Genomic DNA, 25498 nt, shown 5'->3' with positions numbered 1-25498 from the left:
AGCACAGTGATAGTCTCTTTGGTAGAAACTTTAGTACATGCAGGTGTGCTTTTGTTAACTAACTTAAAAATATGAAACATTTAAAATGTAAATAATTATAAAATATAAGAAATGTGTTACATAATATGTTTTACCATATATGTGTTTATACTGCATGAGTAAATATATCTGTGATATATTATGCATGCAGTACCATATCTGATCACATATAAATCTATATATTATGAAGTATATTACTGAATATAAAATGACATACATTATGATATATTGGTAAATATATTATCACATATTTGTCAATATATGAAAAGCGGCAATTCCTTATGTATTATTCAATATATTGTAATGTATTTACGCAATATATTTTCAAATATATTGTTAAATCATGTAATATATTGATCATTCATATATAGGGAAATATATTTTCTTTCCATAAGGGATCCCTTTAATGTGCTTGGCTGTTTCTGACACCAAACGTTTAACATTGCCATCTGCTGGCTCTTTTGAGGAACACATTTAGTTCTGGTCTGAAAGAAGTGTTAAGTAATCAACACGAGTGTGACTGCTGAAGAGAACAGCACCTGACATTAGTAATAGTGCTCTAAAATGCTCAGTGCTTCCTAGGCTAAATCTGAAAAGAAAAAAATTCTTCTAGAATAAATTGAGATTTTATAGTGAACATTAGCCTTCTTGTAACAGAAAGAATGTCTAAAGCCTCTGAAGACGGTCTCAACTCCACTAGATCAAAACAGCTTTAAAATTAATAAAATTTTAAATGCTTCCTCAGGTCAGGTCAAGTAATCAATTTGATTATTATATTGATTATATATCAATATGATTATTATATTGCACTGGATTCATTGGAGTACAATTATGTGGATACTGTATAGGGTAAATGGACAACATCTGCCATTTCTGTCTCTGCCTGGTCAGTTAGGCCTATATCACAAAAGTTCAAAAACCACATCAGACAATGGATAAGTAACACTACCATATAGTTTAGGTTGTATTTTAATAAATGTGCATGCATCAGATTCAGTCACATTCACAGCTGTTGAAGTAGGAATTAAATTATAGCTAAGACACAAAGCAAAATAATATAACACAAAAATAATATAACCAAACATTAAAAAAAACCTAAATAAATAAATAAAACCATTATTAATCAATACAGCATTGACACTTGCCTGAATGTATGCTACTGGTTTTATTGTTTAGCTTAGGCTATTTATTTATACAGAAATTATTAGCCTACAAAACATGATGGAATTTTAGTTTCCAAAGAGAAAATAAAACGAATTCACACACACGCGCGCACACAGACACACACTTTGTTTTTGTAATCAATGACTGGAAAACCCACAGTACTTTATTCATGAGAATAATGATTTATTTTACAATTGACACTATAGCTTCACTCATGCATAATTGACAAATGTTCAATAAATAGAAGTGACGTGCATTTTGCTCGGGTTATTACGGTAACAACACCCGGAAATGCGCGAATATTCATATATTCTTACGCTCGTAACTTCGTATCCTCTATAAGCAAGCATGATACATACATCTATGTTGTTTATATGCAATGTTACAACCGGCACTGTAGCATAGCCTAGTATTTCCGCGTTAACACGTTTTTGGGTGACTGCGCCTTCCGTGTAACCGTTTCTGTAGAAACGCGGCTTGTAGTCTTTTGTGACATTGTTGTCGCTGCTATTCCACGTGTTGCAGAACAGACAAATACATTGCAGACTGCCGCCACCGAGCGAGCTGCATCGACAGCTTTAAGTCATCGCTGTCATTGCAAGACATCACGATTCTGTAATCTTTTTCAATTCCCTCTAAAGGCTGTACAATGAGTGAATACTTCTCGCTGTCGGAGTGTGATGTGATTGGCTTTGATTTGGACCACACGCTCTGTCGATACTATTTGAAGGAGACCTCCAGGGTGAGTCGTACTGGCATCATGCATATCATGACACAATCGACCTTAAACGCATAATAAGGCTCACAGTGCGCGAACACTGACACGTTGTTATAATAAATCAGAAGTATATGATTTGTTCTGTCTGCTTTACATTACTGGAACTGAAGCGGAACAGTCGCGTGTTGATGCGCTGATGTAAAAGATCGATCTATTCTGCAGGCCTTGTTAGAACACAGTGAGAATGAGAGAGAGGAGTGTCTACTTTATCTGTCATTTTAGGAGGACGTTCATGCATTCACCATTTGTATTGATTGCATCTGACGTGTAGTTTACGGGCAGCCTACCTATAATAACACGAGGTGAAGCTTCAGTTATGGTTAGGCCTGACATCTTGTCACTGTACCTCATGTTAGTACTTACATTTATTTCTTTTTATGTCTGTGTGCAGCTGATCTATGAGAGTTTTGCACGGTATCTCGTGGAACACAAGGGATATGATAAAGATCTACTTAATTTAACACCTGCTACTTGGGATTTCTGGTGAGTTGTTTCAGCAATGCACACACAGAGAGATTAATCTAAATGACTAAGAATACCTGCATGAAACCATGTTCTTCAAGACCAGACTTAACAATTACTAATTTACTATGACACACACAACTCTCACTCACACTTGCACACACAAACACACACATATTCATTCAGATCACGATCTTGTTAGGTGAGAGTTCTGCTGAACTGAAATAAGTAGGTGCATCCCAGGCTGTTTACGCGACAATGTACTAAAAAGTTTTCCTTTGCATTTTTTACGTACAGAGTGACGACAACATTGTCAAAACAATCCCTGTTCACGTGCATCTGCGAAAATGACTAAAAATGCTGTATTATGCATGCTTGGCCAGTAGTTGCCACTTTGTAAAGAAACAGTATGTGCATATAGAACATATAAACACATAATACGCTTGTGCATGATGTTACCATTTTTACAAATTGAAACCCGTTTTCAAAAATTTGTGTTTTCAGGCCCCTAAAACGCTGTTGTCATGTAAATGAATGGCCAACGCATAAAAAGTTTTCAGTTTTTAGTTGAAAACATGTCGTGTAAATTGTCCCTCGATCAGCTCCCTAGGTTGTGAATCAGTATATCGTGTACACAAATTCGGGCACTGGTGAGGACCGTAAGGACACTGCCTCACTACACATTGGGACACTGATGGCTCTATTTCCAGCATCATGACAACATGTACAATGAGTACAACATCACTACTAGTATTTATGAACAACAGCAGAACTGATATTTTTCTATATGATAAATACTTTGATTGTTACATATACCTGATATGCTCATATACCTAATCTATTCAGACATAAATTAGTTATATATGTTAGCTAGATCATGGCTACATCTGAAAGCTTAAAAATGCTGCCTTTGGAGGATGCATTCCAAGGTAGGAAGCCATCAAGTCATGTCTGAATCCAAATTCAATGTTAGCTTCACTTTCTGTCTCCTGAGATACCTTCATAATTTTTTGAAGGCAGCATAGATGTATCCTTCACTGCCTTTGATTATCCCACAATCCTGTGCTTTCCATTCTGTGACAGTTGAGCTAAAGTGCTTTATAAATAAAGTGAATGAAATGAATGAATGAAAAAATAAAGATGGCATCTGAAAATTGCGGTTGGTTGTCAGTTTGTGTGTAAATGTATATTTTTAAAAGTACTCAAAATTTGTGACAAAATTGAAAATGAAATTAAATGAGTTTTTATTTTAATTTTCATTTCCACGGTGACAATACATCATCCCTGTCAAATTGAAAAAATAAAATGCAATTGGTGATTTGACATTTCATTATCAATACAAGGCAAGACTGCCAATATTAAAATGAAAAGGCAAAAGTGAAAAATTTTTTTTGTGCAAATACAGTTTTTACAAAGATTGTTATTAATGCTCATGCAATAATGGTGACACAATTCAAATTAAAATGTAAAGTTTAGTTTTTATTTTATTTCCTCTTTAATTTCAGTTATCGTTTTCATTTTTAAAGTCAGCCTCTATGCAAATTCTATGTTAATGAGTGGGCAGGGCTTATTCGAGTAACAGAGAGTGTCTGAGGGTGAATGAGTGAGTGCAGAGCTATCATGTCGTGATCATTTTGTATTCAAGACGAGTCATGATGGTGAAATCTGTAAGCCAGCTTTTGCGGGAAGCTGTCGCAGCCTTGGAACAACAAGAGCAGAACACCACAAGCCAGAATGTCCAAGCCGCAAACCCTGTCTCTCAGCCAGAGAAACTGTTCAGCGTAAGTAGGCCATGTCACTGTTATGGCTCGTTTCCACTGAGCGGTACGGTTCAGTACAGTACAGTACGATTCGGGATGGTAAACCCTGATCCGGCTTTCGTTTCCACCGCGATCAACGTTATTCTTGCGTGAAAAAGAAAGTGACAGTAAAAAACAATGTAGGACATACAGCAGCTTTGTTTGAGCAAAGGCTAAAGGCTGCAAGGAAAAACAGCCAAAAAATACACATTGTGTTGCAATGGTATTCCTCTTGTAGCACGCACAAGTAACAATTCTTTGTCAACCAATCAATGTTCTGCAGTGATTGTAGCTCCACCCTTTTGGTGCCGGTACTATTGTGCTAAGTACCCCAACGGAAGGGTCCCAAAAAAGTTCGGAATTAGGGTACCATTCACAACTTTTGACAATGGAAATGACAAAAATTGCGTACCGTACTGTACTGTACTGAACTGAACCGTACTGCTCGGTGGAAACGATCCATTGTTTCCTTTTCCGTTGTCAGAAGTTAACAAAATAACAAACTGTACCATACCATTTTTTTTGGGACCCTTCCGTTGGGGTACCTAGCACAATAGTACCAATAGTACCGGTACCAAAATGGTGGAGCTACACGGACTGCAGAACATTGATTGGTTGACAGAAAATCATCACTTGCGCATACTACAAGGGGAATGACAACACAATATGCCGTTGCAACACAATGTATATTTTCTGGCTGTTTTTTCTTGCAGCCTTCAGCCTTTGCTCAAACAAAGCTGCTGTATGTCCTCCATTGTTGTTTACTGTCACTTTCTTCTTCATGCGAGAATGATGTTGATCGCTACTTTCCGGCATACACCACGCCTATCAAGTAAGGGTACTGTTGGCGGTGGAAACGCAAGCCTGATCAGGGTTTACCATCCCGTATTGTACTGTACTGTACTGAACTGAACCTTACCGCTTGGTGGAAACGAGCCATTAGACTAAGACCATAATCAGTGAGGTTCATTTATGTATTAGCCTATTTTGTGACATCAACCCCTTGGGTGTGCTAAAATATTTGAAACACTGACATTATTACCCACGATGGCTTTATGCAGAGATATTGTATCCAGCTATGACACTGAGGACCTCAGGAAATGTTTCATATTTAATGTTTCATATATAAAAATAATGTGAAGCTATATAAAACCAAATAAAAAAAAATCAGCTGTGGAAAACTTATGCTTGAGTGTCTGCATGTATAATTCAGTACGCCTACACCATCTCTCGGCATAGCCATAGCTGGTGATAATGTCACTCCCTGGCTATAATTGTTTTAGAATTGTGTTACAAAGATTTTAGTCTGATTTTTAGGACAGTCTGGCTTGTGGTGTTCTGCTCTGGTTGTTCCAAGGCTGCAGCAGCTTCCCACAAAAGCTAAAGATGGCTTACAGATTTTGCCATTGTGACTCGTCTCGAATACAATATGATTATATTCTCGAATACAATATGACATTATAGTTTCAATAACTTATACGCACTGCGCACTCATTCACCCTCAGACACTCTCCGTTACTTGAATAAGCCTCACCCACTCATTAACATATGAACTTGTCTGCCCATTTTTCATATGGTCCACACCATTGAAGTTGTATGGACTGGAAAATTAAACTGGGATCAAATAAACATATATATGCCCTACATCTAAAGAACATGGCTTGTGTTCAAAATTGAAATATGAACAAATTAAATCTTGTTTCAAGCAGGTATTCTTGTAATTAAGACAAATTGTGAAAATAAATTAATGAGGTGTGTGTGTGTGTGTATATATATATATATATATATATATATATATATATATATATATATACGTAATCTTGTTGTTTATGTAAGTTGTTGGCTTCCAAACAAGTAAGTTGTTAGTATGAGGTTGTTTGTTTCTCTAGTACACAAACACAGTTGCTTGTTGTCATGTGACCAGTTTTAAAGGTCTTGTGGTGGACCTTGAGGAGGGTAACCTGGTCAAGTTGGCAGAGGATGGTACTGTCTTGCGGTGAGTCAATTTTAATATGACGTGTGTGTTTGAATGATTACTCAGCAGTAAAATTTTAGTTTTTTTTTTTTTTTTTAAATAATTTATACTGTACATAAGGAATATCTAAACTGCTGTTAATTAAGCTGTTAATATATTTAAAACATATATTTGTAGGGCAACTCATGGCACTAAAAACCTGAGTACTGATGACATCATAAAGCATTATGGTCCAAAAAGAGAATGGAAGCATTTTAATAGCCTTGATACCTCATACACACGATCTGGTAAGGCTGTTTTGTTGTTGTTGTTGTTGTTTTTAGAGCTAGTTCAATTTAGAATTTCTGATGACAATATAACAATCAGTTTATTGAAATTGAGTATTTATTTTTTATAATGTATATAACTGTCTTTACCTAAATATGTGATTTAGTTCACTCATTTGTTGCAGCAAAATACTATTTTTATGACAACTATTTTGACCTCCCTGGTGCGCTTCTCTGTGCCAGAGTGGTGGATATGTTGCATAAGGTAAAACTAATTAAATTAATTCAATGCTTTTCAAAAATGCTATATTTCTATTTTAGATTTTAAGTAGCATTTGTTAATTAGTTGTATGGTGAATGTTAAATTATATAACAAAAATGTATGTTGTCATTTGTTGATGTTCATTTTTTTAATTAATTAAAAAAATTTTTTAACCCTAGCGAGGAGCCGAAATCTCATCTGACTTGTGGAAAGACATTGTTGCTGCAATTGACCATAATTACAACACATCTGCATTTCGGGGTATGTAGAAAAAACCTTTTATACCATCTTACCATTTGTAATCAGTATTTTAAAATGTAATTTAATTCTGATATTGTATAATGACTATAAAGGTCTTACACCATGTCTACACCAGACGCGACAAAGCAACATAGCATATCCATTTGTTCTTTGTGTCAAAAGTAGCACAAGCTCTTGAAGTTTGTCAGAAATAGAACGGAGTATCAGTTTACGGTCGGAATTTGTTGTGTCGCACTGTGCCTCATTCAGTGTAGACAGTATCACTGATTATAATGGGTTCAATTTGCTATCAAAATAACATTTTAAGCCCATTTTAGTCTAAGATGTTGCTTATGTTGTTCAAAGATAAGGTTAGGATTAGTACTTATTTTTGGGAACAGTTTAACCTTTTACTATAGTCATTAGTCAAACACAAACAGCAACACTGGCACTGAAACTTTATTTGTGTTGATTATTATAATACACACCTTGTGACATTACAGAGTTACAAGAAGAAAAAAAAAATCATAATTTTTATTATTCACTTTGAAATCCATTTAATCAAAAACTAGCTCCTTTGTCTTAAAGAGGCCTTTGTCTGCTAAGAGACTGTGTCTTCAAAGCATACTAAACACGGGAACCTTATGCTAAAATGTGGGCATGGGAAAAAGGTAAACAAACAACACAATTTCAATACATAACCATCAGTTCAGGTTCTAGGCAAATGCAATAGATCTGTTGTCTAATTTCTTGGATAATTTTTATTTGTGTTCCATAATAATTGAGATTATTGAAATATTTCCATACAAGTAGGTCTATGTAGATCAACAAGCTACAGACATTTTTTCTAAATTAGTCTTCATTTTGTACTCTGCATGACTTTATCTCAGGGCAACATGAACATGAGTATAAATGCAGACAATTTTTGAATTAGAAAGATTGAGGTTTTCTTGAGTGTGTTTATCACGTTGTGGCAATCAAGAAGCCAGAGAAAGAACAGTGAACATTATCATCAGCATAAATGCCATTGGACTGATCATCTGGAACCTGGATGTACACTGTGTCATGGGATTCCAGCATAAGGACAGCACTGCCAGACAACTGGTCAAGGAAACCTTTGTTGTACTCGTCATATGAGAACAGGACTGGCTCTTTGTTTTTGTAAAGTGCTACCAATGCATTTGCTCCATTGACATGCATATGGAAAGAAAAGTAGTAAAGTCCTGGAACCTGACAGGTGAATATGCCAGAGTTAGGATCATAATGGTTCTCTCCATTGTACACAATCTGGTTGAAAACAATTGGTGTTCCTGCACTAGGATAAGCTGTGGTAAGAAGAGCTGTGAATGCTGACATGGCTGGCTTAATCAGCTCGTGACTAAGAGGCATTACCATCTCATGGGATTTAATTGGCATGCTTTTCTCGTGGTGGTAAACAAACTCGCCTGGGGGGCCAGGTGGCCCAGGAGGTCCTGGTTGACCTGGGAGACCATCATGACCTCTGGCACCAGGGATACCAGGAGGACCCTGAGGTCCAGAAATTCCCTTGGCTGTGAGCCCTGTTGGGCCAGGGGGGCCTGGAAGTCCTGGATGACCCTTAAGCCCTGGTGGACCAGCCGGTCCTACTGGACCTGTTGGTCCTCTTGCTCCAGGGATACCATTTTCACCCCTTCCACCCGGTGGCCCTTGTTGTCCTGGATGTCCCTTATCACCTGGTGGCCCCTTGCTACCTGGGATACCTGGAGCACCGGTAAATCCTGGTTCTCCCTTGGGACCCTGATGTCCCATATGGCCCATTGGGCCTGCAGGACCTGCTGCACCTGGAATACCAGGTTTTCCTGAGAAGCCTTGTGCTCCTTGTTCACCCTTTGCACCTCTTGGGCCTGGTGCCCCAACCATACCAATGTCACCTTTAGCTCCCTGTGGCCCCGATTCTCCTTGAAATCCCCTAGCACCTTGAGGACCAGGTGGACCTATTGGGCCGATAGCACCAGTCTGACCTGTGTGACCTGTTGGCCCTGGTTCTCCCTTTTGGCCTGTTGTACCTGGGGTTCCTGGCACTCCACGTTCTCCTGGAAGTCCAGATGATCCAGGTTTGCCAGTACCTGGCAGACCTGGAGCGCCTGGCTGTCCTGCTGGTCCTTGAGGACCTTTTTGTCCTATTGACCCAGGCAGACCTGGAGCGCCATTCTGGCCTGGTTTTCCTGGTGCTCCTATTCCAGGTGCCCCTGTATGACCCTTTGGTCCTGGTATGCCCATAGGACCTGGTGACCCATCCCTACCTGGAATTCCTGGCTTTCCAGGCTCTCCAGGATATCCAGTTGGTCCAGGTTTTCCAATTCCAGGCTGACCGGGCTGACCAGAAGGCCCCTGAGGGCCCATTGGACCTGGGCTACCAGGTCCTCCTGGAATACCATGGCCAGGTTCTCCTTTCTGGCCTGGCAGTCCAGGAATTCCAGGATGACCTTTTAAGCCAGGTTCTCCACGTGGGCCTATTGCTCCTGGAATACCATGTGGTCCAGGCTTTCCAGGAGAAGAAAGGCCAGCAGGTCCAGGGCTTCCAGGTGATCCTGGTGCTCCTCTTGCACCTTGAGGTCCTGCAGGCCCTGGATGTCCCTTCTCGCCTGGAAATCCAGGTGCACCTGATTTTCCAGGTGAACCTGGGCTTCCAGGTTTACCAGGTGAGGAGTATCCTGTTGGACCTGGTGGTCCAGGTGGACCAATCGGACCAGTGTGTCCAACACCATTCTTTCCAGGAATTCCTGGTGGGCCAGGTGGGCCGGGGGGGCCAGGTTCACCTGGGGAACCTGGAATACCAGGTTCACCAGCAACAGCTAAAAATAAGATAAAAATATTAGGTAATTCATACACAACTCTGCATAATTTTAAAAATAAAATGAAAATTCTTAAACTGCTTGTAAGACATACACTTTTGGCTCAGTAACATAGCACTGACTTAAATCTATGACATTTGACTAGCTGTCCTCAGTAATATACTACAACCTGTTAAACACTGACTAGTCAGCTAGACCTCAATAGTTAAAATGGCTTATAAATTGGGCAAATAATGTTTTTATTTAAATCTTGTTTAAGTTAAAAATTGTTTTGTTAAAATTTAGGGGTAGGGGTCGAGATAGAAAACATCAACCTGATATAAAAACAATGGATATATCCTCACTAATATACTGAAACAAACGTGTGTGATAATGTTTGTAATTTGCAGTACACTTTGGTTCAAGAGTGATTGACAAGAGACATCCCAAACTGCAGATGATACTGTAGTCAGCACCTTTTTGTACTTGAGCTGAACTGTTACTTTTAAATATGTTATGTGCATTATGATTATCATGATATAAAAACTCCTGCATAAGTATATTTTGGTATAAAATATGTTGTTTAATTCATTATATGTAGTCATAGGTGCTGCACAGTTGGATTGGATTGTTTGACAAACTAGAAAACACAGGGAGTAGCCTTTTTTCCCTCCAATTTGAAAGTGTGCTTGTCCAGTAACTAATGGTATAATTTAACACAACAGTGTGGCTTATTTTGGGTATGCCTGTTGTATAAAGTGGTTACATCTGTTTTGGTGATTTTACAATTTTCGAAAGTATTGAATTGTTTATGTTGTGGTGTATACCAACGGAAAAGTAATTAACTAACAGTATTTGTGCACAAGGACTTTATTTGAAGTTAACATATTCTGGGCAATAAATGCAGTTTGGCAATTAAAGAGGGGCTAGATATCTAAAGAGTTGTTTGATGTATGTTGACTTTGTGTATGCACAAACTACCTGAGCGACTAAGAGACCTTTTGTGGCAAAGAGGTTAATCTAATTTCATATTCATTTGTATATATGTACATGTATTAGGCACCCCAAGCTCCCTTAGTTTACTGTCTCTTAATGGTGCACCTGCTGCTGTTATTCTATATACATATTCTGACTCATTCCACATTAGTTACGAAGTACGTTAAGTATGTATGGACCAAAAGTAAACTCACTGTGAGATTTTGTAGGATAAGGCTGTTTCTTCACATGATAGTATCTGTCAGGGGTCGCCTCAGCCAGTACCACAAGGAGAAGAAGAATGCTTGTTACTCTGAGGTCCATTCTCTGAAGCTAAGCCTGTAAAGAAATGATGAAATGAGAGCAATGATGAATGAGTGACAAAGAAATGAGAGGACAAACATCTCCTCATAGCACTTGAAAAATGGACATTTTAAAGAAGCATGTTGTCTCAATATATCTAAACACGTTGTATAAAATGAACATAAATAACAAATTACTAAAGAAAGCATCAAGTACATTTGAAAACACTCAGAAAAAAGTTCCCGTTAAATTGCAGACTTCATAAGTGTGGCCAAGGAACTCACTGACACACATACAATGTAGCAAATAAATTATCTTCTCCTCACACCCATTCTAGCAATACCACACACTCCCAAACCAGCATTATGCTGCCGCAGAAAGCCATAGTAGCAAGTGGCTGTACCCACCAGCAGGCCGGAGCTCCAGAAGTCAGAGGGGGTCGGGCTGCTCTCCCGGCCAATCTGTATATTTGTAAGTTTCCAACTCCTGTAAGTCCTTGGAACTCCTGTTCACAGGAGTGGATTCTTCTATTTATACCAAATTTGCTTCTCCAGCAGCACCCAAAATCTCCCTCCCTCCCCCTGTGATGTCAGTTTTAATGAAGGGTACTCCCTTGTGAGTGCATAGCAATTCGGCAGTTCCCATTATTTTAATCTGTGGTCATGGTTTCTTTTGATCCATACAGGCAAAAAATAAATAAATAAAAAATAAAACAGAAATAAAGGATGTTAAACACTGTTCTCTAAGGGGATATGGTTTTTATTTTAGTGTTGTGAATATTGTATAATACTTTATAAGAGTTTATGCATTATTTTGTGAATCTCAGTCCTTGCAAGTTTTAGCAAAGATGTTTTATTTTTTGTTATCATTTTATTTTAAAATGTTTGTGCTGAACCTGTAAAATAATAAGATAACTGGTTAGAAGTATAGCCTTTGTTTGTGTATTTTTTTTTTTTTTCCCCTCCATTTTGCCTTTTAGATTTATTCCTTTAAAACATCTCAAAATCAGTGTCAAACCACAGCTCAGAAAATGTGTGAAAGTGTGGTTAATTCTACTCTAGAACAGCAGAGGGCAGAATTGAAGTCCTTTTCGTCCTCATGTGGGAACTGTGGGGTGCATCAATATGCACACATGACAGGGGTCATGATTAAGGTTATTTTTAGAATTTTGATGACAGGAAAGTGTTAGAGAAATGAAACTGGTGAAGTAGAATTCTGTGCTTGTAATTACGGTTAATGCATAGCTGTCAATCATTTGCCTGTGCTGTTTGTCTTTGTGGAGTTTTCACACAATTTTAAAATGAGTTAAACTTAATATAAAGTATATATATAATTTTTTTTTCTTGAGTATCTGATTGAGAAGCTGCTCAGTTTTGCGACCCACAGCTGACCACCAGCAGAACCATGGTCCTCCGACAACCCCATTTAGTAAAATAACAGATCTCAAGATTTAGAAGTCTCTCTTTTAGTCTGTTCCTGATGCTGTCTCTTGAACCAATAGAAAAGACTGCACAGTGGTGTGCATGTTTACTTATTTTGATGACAATTTTGGTTGGCTTATCAGAATTTTAAGCATTCCATTCTAAAAAAAAAAAAAAAAAAAAAAAAAAAAAATTCATGATTCGGTAAGAAGCATTTGTTTGTGTGGCTCAAAGGAGTGTGTTTGTTTCTATGTATTTGTGTTCCATTTTTTTCAGGTCTGGAACACTTTGGGGACAATATTTTGTTTAAGTTATGTTTTTGGGCTTTTGCCTTTTTAAATAGGACAGTTTGAGAGAGACAGGAAGCAGTAGGAGAGGAGTGAAGGGAACAGGTTCAGGAAAGGACCTCAAATATGATGGAATGCTGTCTACAAGGCTGTAGCTTTGACCAAAATATTATGTAATTCTAAAATCATCAAAAGTAGCTTAATAACTTTAAATAACTTGGAAATTTAAAGTAATAGAAGTGGATTAATGTTTTACAATATCCCCACAAACCCTGAGCATCCTCATTATTGGATTGCTGCTATTGTAGGGTTGCCACAATGCCACCCGTCCCGTAAAATACGGGATTTAACGGTTAAATGATGCGTCCCGTATCAAATCAATACAGGACGTGATTTGTCCCATATTTTACATAGGCCCATACATACTTGAATTAACAAAAAAGCATATTGCAGTGTGGATAATACTAATAGCAGCAATAATGAAATAAATTTCACAAGAAATAGCAAAATAATCTTTGTTTCCATAGAAATCTGCGTGTTTTAAAAAAAAAAACAAAAACAAGTCGAGCTCGCATCCGCCATTTGAACGCGAGACGGTCTCCGGATATAGGGCTGAATGGGGAAAAAGTTATCACTCGGGTCATAAAAGTAACTTATGATGAACGCAAGACAAAATGTACTGTTAAAGCAGCATGTGGTGGCAGACACATCCATGCTTATAAAATTTGGATAATCTATTAATATAATATTCCATACACTTTCGTGGGCTGGTTAGTCAGATAATTATTATATTTTTAGACATTAGTAGACAGATTAATTAATGTTATTGATTTACCATTCATAATAATCATATACATACATAATAAATAATCCTCTCTGTCATATATAATTTTTGACATTTAAAAAAGTTTTTATTTACATAAAAATGGGGCAAAAAATTACTTAATAATGTAGTCCTAATTTAAGTAAATTAAATAAAAATTAAAAATTCATCCCATCCAGGTACAAACCCGATTCCAAAAAAGTTGGGACACTGTACAAATTGTGAATAAAAAAGGAATGCAATGATGTGGAAGTTTAAAATTTCAATGTTTTATTCAGAATACAACATAGATGACATATCAAATGTTTAAACTGAGAAAATGTATCATTTTAAGAGAAAAATAAGTTGATTTTAAATTTCATGGCATCAACACATCTCAAAAAAGTTGGGACAGGGCCATGTTTACCACTGTGTGGCATCCCTTCTTTTTTTTATTACAGTCTGCAAACGTCTGGGGACTGAGGAGACAAGTTGCTCAAGTTTAGGAATAGGAATGTTGTCCCATTCTTGTCTAATACAGGCTTCTAGTTGCTCAACTGTCTTAGGTCTTCTTTGTCGCATCTTCCTCTTTATGATGCGCCAAATGTTTTCTATGGGTGAAAGATCTGGTCATTTCAGTACCCGGATCCTTCTTCTACGCAGCCATGATGTTGTAATTGATGCAGTATGTGGTCTAGCATTGTCATGTTGGAAAATGCAAGGTCTTCCCTGAAAGAGACGATGTCTGGATGGGAGCATATGTTGTTCTAGAACTTGGATATACCTTTCAGCGTTGATGGTGCCTTTCCAGATGTGTAAGCTGCCCATGCCACACGCACTCATGCAACCCCATACCATCAGAGATGCAGGCTTCTGAACTGAGCGCTGATAACAACTTGGGTTGTCCTTGTCCTCTTTAGTCCGGATGACATGGCGTCCCAGTTTTCCAAAAAGAACTTCAAATTTTGATTCGTCTGACCACAGAACAGTTTTCCACTTTGCCACAGTCCATTTTAAATGAGCCTTGGCCCAGAGAAAACGCCTGCGCTTCTGGATCATGTTTAGATATGGCTTCTTTTTTGACCTATAGAGTTTTAGCCGGCAACGGCGAATGGCACGGTGGATTGTGTTCACCGACAATGTTTTCTGGAAGTATTCCTGAGCCCATGTTGTGATTTCCATTACAGTAGCATTCCTGTATGTGATGCAGTGCCGTCTAAGGGTCCGAAGATCACGGGCATCCAGTATGGTTTTCCGGCCTTGACCCTTACGCACAGAGATTGTTCCAGATTCTCTGAATCTTTGGATGATATTATGCACTGTAGATGATGATAACTTTAAACTCTTTGCAATTTTTCTCTGAGAAACTCCTTTCTGATATTGCTCCACTATTTTTCGCCGCAGCATTGGGGGAATTGGTGATCATCTGCCCATCTTGACTTCTGAGAGACACTGCCACTCTGAGAGGCTCTTTTTATACCCAATCATGTTGCCAATTGACCTAATAAGTTGCAAATTGGTCCTCCAGCTGTTCCTTATATGTACATTTAACTTTTCCGGCCTCTTATTGCTACCTGTCCCAACTTTTTTGGAATGTGTAGCTCTCATGAAATCCAAAATGAGCCAATATTTGGCATGACATTTCAAAATGTCTCACTTTCAACATTTGATATGTTATCTATATTCTATTGTGAATAAAATATAAGTTTATGAGATTTGTAAATTATTGCATTCCTTTTTTATTCACAATTTGTACAGTGTCCCAACTTTTTTGGAATCGGGTTTGTAATAGCTGCAGAATTGTCAAAAAAGTGATGGCTGGTTCAGAATGACTGCTTAAGTCACACCAACATATATTGAAGAGTTCTTCAGAAATAAATAAAAAAATCAAATGTAAAATAATAATATAAAATGTGCTCTTTTGCAAGTTCACATAGGCTACTTGATCTCATGTGTTTTCATGTTTATTGCTGAGATGTCGATATTGTTGAAGGTCGTAAATGGGTGTCCCTTATTTTGCCTTACTGAAGGTGGCAATTAAGAGAGATTACTGGATTCCTACACAACACTCCAGACTGTGCAGTGAGAGCTTTATTTCATGTAACGTGACTGGCAATACAAGAGATGTGCTTTACTGACATTGACAATTCCATTCAGTGATACTTGCTATTCATGTAACTATAATATCATTAACCCATCCTGAGTTGAAGTAGTGGTAGTCTTTAAAAGCACGTGCTTTTAATGCCTTGAGAGCTTCGCCGGTGTATGGGATTGTGGACGATGTAGACGCAAATGTCAGCAAACGTAAAATTCGGCAAGTTTTACTAGACTTTAGTGGAGTCAGCAGTTTGCGTATAGTAAGTAAGAATCTAATCCTAAAGTATCTATTTTCTTTAAATACCGTTGCTTTTCGTCAATGGTGAGGTGTGCTATTTTGGTGTGTGACATCTTTTCGATCACCAGTAAATTTCATGGAAGCCCTTCTCATTTCTTAGTGTAGAAATGACCTGAGCCACCTTTCTGGCCTCTTTGTAGGCAGTCATACGATCCATATTTGTTGACTGTAACTCTTTAGTCAGTGGCTGTATGTAGCCTAGAATTTTGTTTGTTGTGACAGCAGTGACAATTGTTTCAAACGACTCTATACTGTGTCGTAGGTTGCTGACCTTGTTGGAGTTTGATGATGTTTGTGATTCTATTTCTATGAGGGCAGAGTGGGCTGCATTGACATGATCCAGAAAAACACCTACTGTCTTCCCTCTGGAGCCCCAGTGTGTGTCGGACATGAATGGGATGCCTCCTGTTTTTCTTTTGTCACTAGCCTGTGTTTCCTTGCTTCCTTGTGGTTACTCTTGTAACATGTTCATCCTAACAGCAGATGCAGAGAAAAATGCTGCAACATTCTCAATGGGAGCCATGGTGTTCCTTATGAGGGGGATATCAGAACATCCATGGACAACCACAAGGTATAGTGCGTGGCTTCAGCAATTTGTGAATAGTGCCTGTGGTTGAAGCTCTCTGATGCTTTGTTAGTACTCCATTCACATGTCCACTAATGGTTCTGGCTCCATCATAGCCCTGCCCTCTGAGATATTCAATCTCCAGACCCCACTTCTCCAACTGTGACAGGATGGCTTCTGAAATAGATGCAGCATCTTGTTTGGCAAGGGGACAGAAACCCAAGAAGTCTGCATATTTCAGCTCCATTGTTATGGTTGATGTAGCAAATGCAGACAGACAGTCCCACTCACATCTATTGTTTCATCAGCAAGGACTTTGAAAAACTTGGCTTTTTTATTTCCTTAACTATGTTCTCCTGAATCTCAGCTTCAAAGCATGGATTGCCGATAGGCATGTGAACACAGTGGCCAATTAAAGGTGTTTACGAATCCGCTCAACAGCGCTCAAAGCCTCCCCTTTTCTAAAATTTCAGTACCGACTTGGTACCAAAATCGGTACTTTTGACAACTCTAGTCTCAAGATGATGTTTCAGTGTGGCGTCGATTTCCATGTGAGGAAATTATTAAATTATTTTTATAGGAATTTTTTTTTTTTTTTTCTGAAAATTTTAGGAAATTATTAAATATAAAGTGCCATCTTCACTTTCTCCTGTCTGTTGTCCAAACAATGCTATGTTTCTCTTTGACAGATTGATTACAGCAGAATGGAAAGGAGAGCTTTGCAATTCACACTAACCTTCTCTGCATAAGCATTGCTTAGAACAGAATTAATGCTTTTCTGTTGCCTGAAATGATTCCCCACTTCTTTCCAGTAGCATTTTTCTAGTCACGAAATCTTTAGTTTATGAAAATCGTGTTTATTGTTTTTTTGATAAATGACGTACAAATAGCACAGTAGGTGGAATCTTCTGAAACTGAATATCTAAGCCAAGCCTCCCACTTCATATTATAGCATAATTGCTTTTCACCAAACTTTATTTTAGGGTAATTATGGTTATGTTTGAACCATTTATTTTTTAGAAGTCAGTACTTCTCTATATCTGTTAGCTGTTTATTTTTAAATTTGGCAGGATCAAATGTAGATATGCGCCTTTTTGGCTGCCATCAGTTCTCTCCACTCTCTCTCCTCTCCTCTTGTCACCTTGTTCCCAGCTTTGTCTCATCTAGCATTGCTTTATTCCTGTGATTTCCTGGAGTCTTTTCCCTTTGTATCTCCTCTTTTTCTGTCTTTCTGCTTTCTATAACCTGCTCCCTCTCCCTCATCTCCTCTTGTCTTCCTGTCTTCATCTCCTCTTGTCTCCCTGTCTTCAGCATTACAATATTTCTGTTTCATTTCAATTCAATTTTCAATTCAATTTTATTTATAAAGCACATTTAAAATCAACCTGAGCTGGCCAAAGTGCTGTACATAAAGTTAAAAAGAAAAAGAAAAAAGAAGAACATAAATACAAAAGAACATGTACAAATTACCAAGAATTAAAAGCACAGGAAAAAAGATGTGTTTTTAACATAGATTTAAATTTGGCAAACATGGAAGCAGTTCTGACTGGTAGTGGCAAGCTATTCCACAGCTTAGGGCCCGCTACTGCGAAAGTTTGGTCTCCCCTGCGTTGCAGGCGAGATTGTGGTACCAGCAAAAGATGACCATTTTGGGATCTAAGTGATCTGGAAGGATTGTACATAACAATCAAATCAGATAGATATTTGGGAGCTAAATCATTGAGAGCTTTGTAAACGAATAACAAAATCTTGTAGTCGATACGGTATCGATACGGACTGGCAGCCAATGCAAAGAATGTAAGATTGGTGTAATATAGTCTCGTTTGCGGCTACCTGTGAGTAGACGGGCAGCCGCATTTTGGACCATTTGAAGGCGAGAGATGGAAGAGAGAGGTAACCCAGAATACAAAGAATTACAGTAATCGAGTCGAGTTGAGATAAAAGCATGGATAACAGTTTCCAAACTTTTCCTGTTTAAGAAAGGTTTGACTTTAGCTAGGCGGCGAATATGATAAAAACTGGTACTAACTATGGTGTTGATTTGTTTGTCTAATTTAAGACCATTATCTAGGTGAAATCCTAGATCTTTAATATCAGAAGTAAGATAAGGAGTAAGAGTGCCGAGGTTGGTTGAGTCTTCATCTGGGTGCTCTTTTGGCCCAAATTGAATGATTTGGGTTTTATCATCGTTAAGTATTATGAAATGCTGTGTCTTTTGTATGCTGAGTTATCTTTACATTTAATACGTATATAAAGTTGTGTGTCATCCGCATAGCAGTGATACGACACCCCAAATTTACACATAATTGATCCCAGAGGTAACATAAATAGTAAAATAATAACGGTGCTAAGATCGATCCTTGGGGTACACCACAGGTGACGTGAGCCACCGAGGATGAATGGACACCTAAATTGACTGTAAATCTTCTGTTTGACAGAAAAGATTGGAACCATTTCAACACTGTACCAGCGTTTTCTCTCTCCATCCTGTTTTACTCTGTTGTCTTTCTTTCTCTGAATTCACTGTCTGTCCCTTCCTCTGACTCCTCACTTGTCTCCTGTCAGTGTATTAAAAATAATTTAGTAAATTATATATACTTTATTTTATCTGTAAAACTTTATCATACGGTTTCATTGTTTAACATTAGTTAATGTATTAGCTAACATGAACTAACAATGAACAATACATTTGTTAGTACAATATTTATTAATCTTTGTTAATGTTAGTTAATAAAAATCTAGCTGTTCATTGTTTGTTAATGTTAGTTTACAGTGCTTAACTAAGATTAATAAATGCTGTAGAAATATTGTTCATTCTTAATTCATGTTAACTAAAGTAGTTAACTAATGTTAACTAATGAAACTTTGTTATGTTACCTTTTTTCTTTGTTTGTTTTCATCATTTTGGATTTAGATGATAGAAATGTCTCAAACAGTACATACACATAAGAAAAATGTGTTTTATATAAGAAATATGTATGAACATCAAACATCAGTTTCAGTGACTTGTTTCCTTTAATGAATGTTTTTGAAATAATTTTCAGTGAATGGTTCAATTGCTCACTCGTAAGATAAAAATTGCTCAAAGATAAAGAAACATTTTATTATTATCAGTGTTGAAAATAGTTGTGCTGCTAAATATTTTTGTGGAAATTTATTACTGTTTTTATTGTATTTTTGATCAAATAAACAGCTTTGGTGAGCATAAGAGACTTCTTTCAAAAAAAAAAAAAAAAATCTTGATTCCAAACTTTGCCATAATTACAAATTGATTTTTTTCATTATTCAAGATGTCGCCTGTGTTGGCTTGCTGTCTGCTGTCCTCTATGTTTCTGCCTTTGGCATTTGTTATTCTTTTATTTATCTCCTTTTTAATCACTAATTGTAATTCCACCTTGGTTTATGACCGCCTTGCTTGACATCCGTAGTGCGGTTGCTAATTTTACTAAGAGTGATGTTAGTGGACCTTGTCTACTCTCTCTGAATCTCCATAATCTCCGACCACTGTGTCGAGCAACACAGCTGGAAAATGATTAATCTGCAGTACTGAAAATGGAAAAATCAACGCACGGCCCCTGGTAAATAAAACTTTCATTTTAAACAACTTCTTTACCATGCAAGCATTGGACTTCATTTGTGTTACAGAAACATGGATTAAGCCTGGTGAATTATGCTCGCTTGCTGAACTGGTACCTCAAGGCTGTAATTTTTTAAACACCCCACGCTCATCTGGTCACGGTGGGGGTCTAGTGACGGTTTTCAAAAACACTTTTCCTTGTCAATATCTTTCTACTGTCTTGTATCGCAGTTTTGAGGTGCCATTATCTCAAATACTGCTAGTAGGCTAAACCCTGTCACTGTTGCTCTGGTGTATCGTCCACCCAAACAAAACATGGACTTTCTTGACGAATTTGCTGCATTTGCAGGGGATTTTATTGCTGCTCATGACAAATTATTGCTGCTGGGGGATTTTAATAATCATGTCTGTTGTCTATCTAAAATCTTATCCATGGAGTTTTTAAATCTTATTGTGTCATTTGACTTTGTTCATTGGGTATCTGGCCCAACACATTTACATGGCCATACTCTGGACCTGATTTAACTCACGGACTGTCTGTTTCGGACATTGCAATTAGCAACACAACTTTCTCTGATCATATGCCTGTATCCTTCTCTGTTCCATACTCAGAAATCAGCCCATGGTGCGTAAGTCTCGTACCTTTAACTCGCGCTCTAGTGAAGAGTTTACTGTCGCTTATCATGAAGTACAGGTTTCTTCAGAAATGGAATCTACTCTCCACAACTTGGATGCTGAATCTCATTCATTTTAACTCCACTTGTGCCTTCGTTCTGAATAGCAATGCACCATTGAAGCTTAGAAATCATAAGTCAGCGGCAGTTCTCTGGCATAAGGAAACAACGCGCACTCTCAGACAGGCTTGCAGACATGCTGAGCGCAAGTGGAAAAAGGACAAACTGCAGGTTTCTTATGAAATTATGAGAAATTCTCTTACTATGTTCCAGAGGGCAGCCAAGGCTGCAAAGTGCAAATATCTTTCTAAACTGATTCTAAACTAAAAATCGGCACAAACTCTTTTCCACTATTAACTCTGTGCTAAATCCTCCTGTTAAACTTTCCCTGAGCCTGAACGTTTTTTCACAAATAAGGTCACGACTATTAAATCTCAGATGTCTCAGAATGGATATACTTTGCCTGATGTTCCTTTATAGTCCTCTATATGGTCTGTGTTTGAGCCACTCAACTTGCACTCCTGTGCGCATGGTCTGAAGCGCATGGCGCAGGTGCTCTTAAGGCATGTCCGAACCCACTTTTGCTAGTTTAACGATGGAAAAAAATTAAATACATGTGTGTATTGCCACGATTGGTCAAATAATTAGCCAATTTCATTCGTCATTTCTGCAAATAGGTTATTCTGATACATGCAATGACTATCCATTATGACATGTAGGCATTTTTATCTTTATGTACACAATAATAATCTTTTACATTGCAATCCTTTTATTTTTAATATTTGGCATGTTTGTGCGCTGCGTCCCTGTGTGAGTAACAAACAGAGTGTACACGTGTTGTGCACCCGCTTATAGGCGCATATTACTAACGCACCCTTTAAATAATGAAAAAATACTGCTCCATTGACTTTAGACCAGGTTGTTGTTCTTCAATGGCGCAGTCGTTTTCAGTTGCTTCAAAATAGCAACACGCCAACAATGTGCCTGAACACACCTAATTTTCAGACCAGCACCCCTATTGGCGAACAGGTGACCATGAGTGCATTTGCTATTTACATAACGTGGGCACTGGACATGAAAATGATAACTGCGTCGGGCTGGAACTAGCAAAAACACATTGCGCCGGTTGTATGATAGGGCCCATTATGCCCACAGGACATTATTCATCCGCATTTCTTATTATTCCTACTATTATGGATGCTGTTGGTCCGGGTCTGTTTTCATTAATTAATAAATGCTTACTTACTGGCATTGTTCCAGCCTGCCTTAAATATGCTGTGGTAACACCATACCTTAAAAAAACCTAATATTAATCCTACGTCTCTTCCTAATGTTCGGCCCATCTCAAACCTGCCTTTTATCTGAAAGATCATGGAGAAAGCTGTACTGGCCCAATTACAATCCTTCTTGTTAGACAATTCCATCAATGAAGTTTTTCAATCAGGATTTAAAGCTCTATATAGCACTGAAGTTGCTCTTTTAAAAGTCTCAAATGACATCTTTCTCACAACAGGTTCAGGGAAATCCATGGCTCTGGTCCTTTTAGATCTAAGTGTTGCATTTGACTTAGTTTACCACAACATACTTCTGTCACACCTAGAGTCCTGTGTGGAATTTCATGGTACTGTATTACAATGGTTTGGCTCTTATTTGTCAAATAGGTGTTTCACTGTACATCTGGGGCATTATTCATCTTCCAACATACCTCTTGGCTGTGGTGTTTCGCAGGGATCAATCCTTGGACCTGTGTTGTTTTCCCTGTATTTGTTCCCCCTGGCATCTATTTTTGAAAAATATGGCGTCTCCATTCATTTATATGCCGATGATACTCAAATCTATCTTCCCTTATAACACAACAATAAATATTCTACTGTTAGATTGCCCAAACGAACTTAAATCATGGCTTTAAAGCAATTTTTACTCCTGAATGAAAGTAAAACTGAAATTATTATGTTTGGCCCTAAGGAAAATGTTTTCGTTTTGATCTCTGCTTTCTCGCTCCATATAATACACATTGTGCCAGGAATTTGTGCATCCTATTTGACTCCAGTCTAAAGTTTGACAAACAGATCACTGCTGTTGTCAAGTCACGTTTTTTTACCAACTTCACCTTCTCAGTAAAGTTAAGCCCTTTTTATCCAGGAGCAATTTTGTCAATCCAGCAAAACAGCAATCCATGCCTTTTGTAACATCTCGGCTTGACTACTGTAACTCGCTGTATTATGACATTTCTCAGGTCTCCATCTCTTCAGCCGCTAGACTGCTTGTTGGGAAGTGAAAATATGACCATATAACACCTATTGGAATGTCTCTGCACTGGCTCCCTGTCAAGTATATGATTGATTTTAAAATGCTGTTACTTGTCTAAAAAGCTCTCAATGACCTGGCACCTCGATACTTAACTGACCTATTGCTTCCATATACCCCATCTAGAAACTTGAGATCTCACAATCTTGGCCTACTTACAGTTCTTAGAATTAAACTTAAAAATCGTGGTGATCACGCTTTCGCTACTGCTGGACCAAAACTGTGGAATAGCCTTCCTCCCTATATTAGGCATGCCCCATCTCTCACTACTTTTAAATCTTATCTCAAGACATTTACTCTCCCTGGCTTTTAACACTCCTTAGTACATTATCCTGGGTTTCCCTTGCATAATGTTGATTGCTTATGTTTGTTTATTTAGTTTTTTGCTTAATCTTTTATTCATTGTGTTAGTTTTTTTTATTCTTTGTAAAGCACTTTGGTCAATCTTGGTTGTGTTTAAATGTGCTCTATAAGTAAACATTTATATTTATCATTAAATTATCATATTGACTGTAATACAGTCACACTGGTCCCACTGAGTAGTTTTTCATTTATTAGATTGCAGCTCCATTGTAGGGGGTTAAAAGTAAAAAAAATAAATTGTCGCTATCTTTATCGACTGTGAATGATCTGTATCTGCCCTACACCCCTAATCAAAAGTTACACTGAAAATTCCCTACATATTGATACCAAAACTTTGACAGTCTAATCTCTTACTATGTGTCTGATTCAAGAACCAGAAGCAGACCTGACAGGGTTCCCATAATGAGTTCTCCTGTGGTTCACCCAGGGCCGTCAAGAGTTTAAGTTTTGCTGTCTGGTGAGGTAATCTACCTCCTCTCTGATGTGGTCTTCCGCTGAGGTTCTGTCTTTAGTGAAGAGGTGGTGCTGGAAAAACTTAATGCTCATTTACAAAGCTCCTATATATAGTAAAATACACCACTGTCAGTTTCCATATGTGATACCATGTGATTTCCATATGTTTGCTTGCACTGTGCTGAATCCTAACATTGCCATTGTCTAACTGTACCCCCTGAATTATGGAACAAAAACAAAAATGCCTCAAACCAGTAGTATACACATGTAGAAGTGTCTCATATAAAATGATCTCATAGGCCATTTGTTAAAAGCACTGGTGTACCGCCTGTATTCAGAGAAAATAAACAAAAAGATAAGCTCATGATTTCAGCAGTCACAAAGCATAAGACATTACAAGTCAATGGAACCTGTTCTTGTTCTTCATCGTGTGTTCTCTGCAACCCAGCTTGACAATCTGTGAGATAAGAATAAATGGAGTACTGTGCGAAATATGTTATGCCCACTGTTACCCCAGTTTTTGGAACCGAAAGATGAGGTTATCCACTTATCCGTAAACCTACCCGAGTATGTCTCATAACCTGCTTTCTGGAATATGCTCTGGCACCAAGCCCCATTGCCCAACATCTCTTTTATGAATGGGGAAAAAATCCACTGTTATAGGACCAAAGGGAGGACAGACTACAATTGATTGTTTATGTGTCATATACTGTACTGTTGACCACTAGTTCTTTCTTTAAAAAGAAGAAGATCCTGCTTCAAAATTGTAATCATAATAATGTTTGACATGGGTCAGAATGAAAATTTTGCTTTTAGACATGTCTCTAGTCTTATTTGTTTGTTCATTTAAGAAGAGCTGGCAGGCTGTTTTTAGAGTTCTTTGAAACAGATGTCTAGAGAAAAGAAAGACTAATGAAAGGCTGATGAGTGTGGAAAAGCTAAAGATAGTGGAAAAGATAAAGATAAATAGATAGATAGATAGATATAAATTTAACATTTTAATAAACCCAGTGTGCCACTAAGAGGCATTTGTAATTTTATGGATGGAGAGATTGACGGAAGAGCTTCAGGCAGAGTTATTGCAATTACAGGGATCAAAAGACAAACTGTGCCAAATCACAGCCGGAAGCTTAACCCAGCAATCCAGACACTCAGAATAGGAGCTGAGGCTCAGAAGTGCCATCCACTCATCGCTTTCAGATATTAAGACATTTTGAAAAGCTCTTGCATTTATCAGGGTGTGCCATTTTAATCAGATGTGTATTTACTTTGCATGCTTTTCAGTATTCTGCATTAATAGGGACCAGCATAGGATGGCATCATCCATCTCTCTGCAGGGTTATGCAATAGTACATCTTCCACGATGTCATGGTTCACTGTCTTTACTCTTTGTCCAGTTTCTAAACACAGGGCTGCCACACACATCTGACTGTGCCCACCCAAGTTAAAGAGGACCCACATGTCCTCAAAACATAAATGTTCATTCATCCTAGGAGCTGCTTGGCATGGTAGTGGTTCAAAGTGCAGAGGAAACATTACTGCACAAAAACACAGGTTCGTGTTCATATAAACACTTGC

General features: G+C 37.9%; 2 protein-coding genes across 2 annotated transcripts in view; one reads left to right on the top strand and one right to left on the bottom strand.

Moving 5' to 3' along the window:
• The first annotated feature begins 1485 nt into the window (after nucleotides 1-1485).
• Nucleotides 1486-25498, top strand: part of nt5dc1 (5'-nucleotidase domain containing 1) — a 65903-nt gene continuing 41890 nt past the window's right edge. The window contains exons 1-6 of the mRNA XM_051875364.1: nucleotides 1486-1945; nucleotides 2373-2464; nucleotides 6167-6238; nucleotides 6395-6504; nucleotides 6669-6748; nucleotides 6925-7006. Coding sequence (XP_051731324.1) covers nucleotides 1853-1945; nucleotides 2373-2464; nucleotides 6167-6238; nucleotides 6395-6504; nucleotides 6669-6748; nucleotides 6925-7006 — 529 coding nt within the window. The 5' untranslated portion in view covers nucleotides 1486-1852. The remainder of the gene's footprint in view (nucleotides 1946-2372; nucleotides 2465-6166; nucleotides 6239-6394; nucleotides 6505-6668; nucleotides 6749-6924; nucleotides 7007-25498) is intronic.
• col10a1b (collagen, type X, alpha 1b) lies at nucleotides 7427-11637 on the bottom strand. The gene is made up of 3 exons (XM_051875363.1): nucleotides 11484-11637; nucleotides 10989-11112; nucleotides 7427-9819 (listed from the first exon to the last, which is right to left on the bottom strand). The coding sequence occupies exons 2-3, from the start codon at nucleotides 11095-11097 to the stop codon at nucleotides 7949-7951; spliced, it is 1980 nt and encodes a 659-aa protein (XP_051731323.1). The 5' UTR covers nucleotides 11098-11112; nucleotides 11484-11637; the 3' UTR covers nucleotides 7427-7948.

The sequence above is a fragment of the Ctenopharyngodon idella genome, chromosome 20 (assembly GCF_019924925.1).
Source record: "Ctenopharyngodon idella isolate HZGC_01 chromosome 20, HZGC01, whole genome shotgun sequence".
In the NCBI taxonomy this organism is placed as follows: Eukaryota; Metazoa; Chordata; class Actinopteri; order Cypriniformes; family Xenocyprididae; genus Ctenopharyngodon; species Ctenopharyngodon idella.
This window is presented reverse-complemented; position numbering and strand designations above follow the sequence as displayed.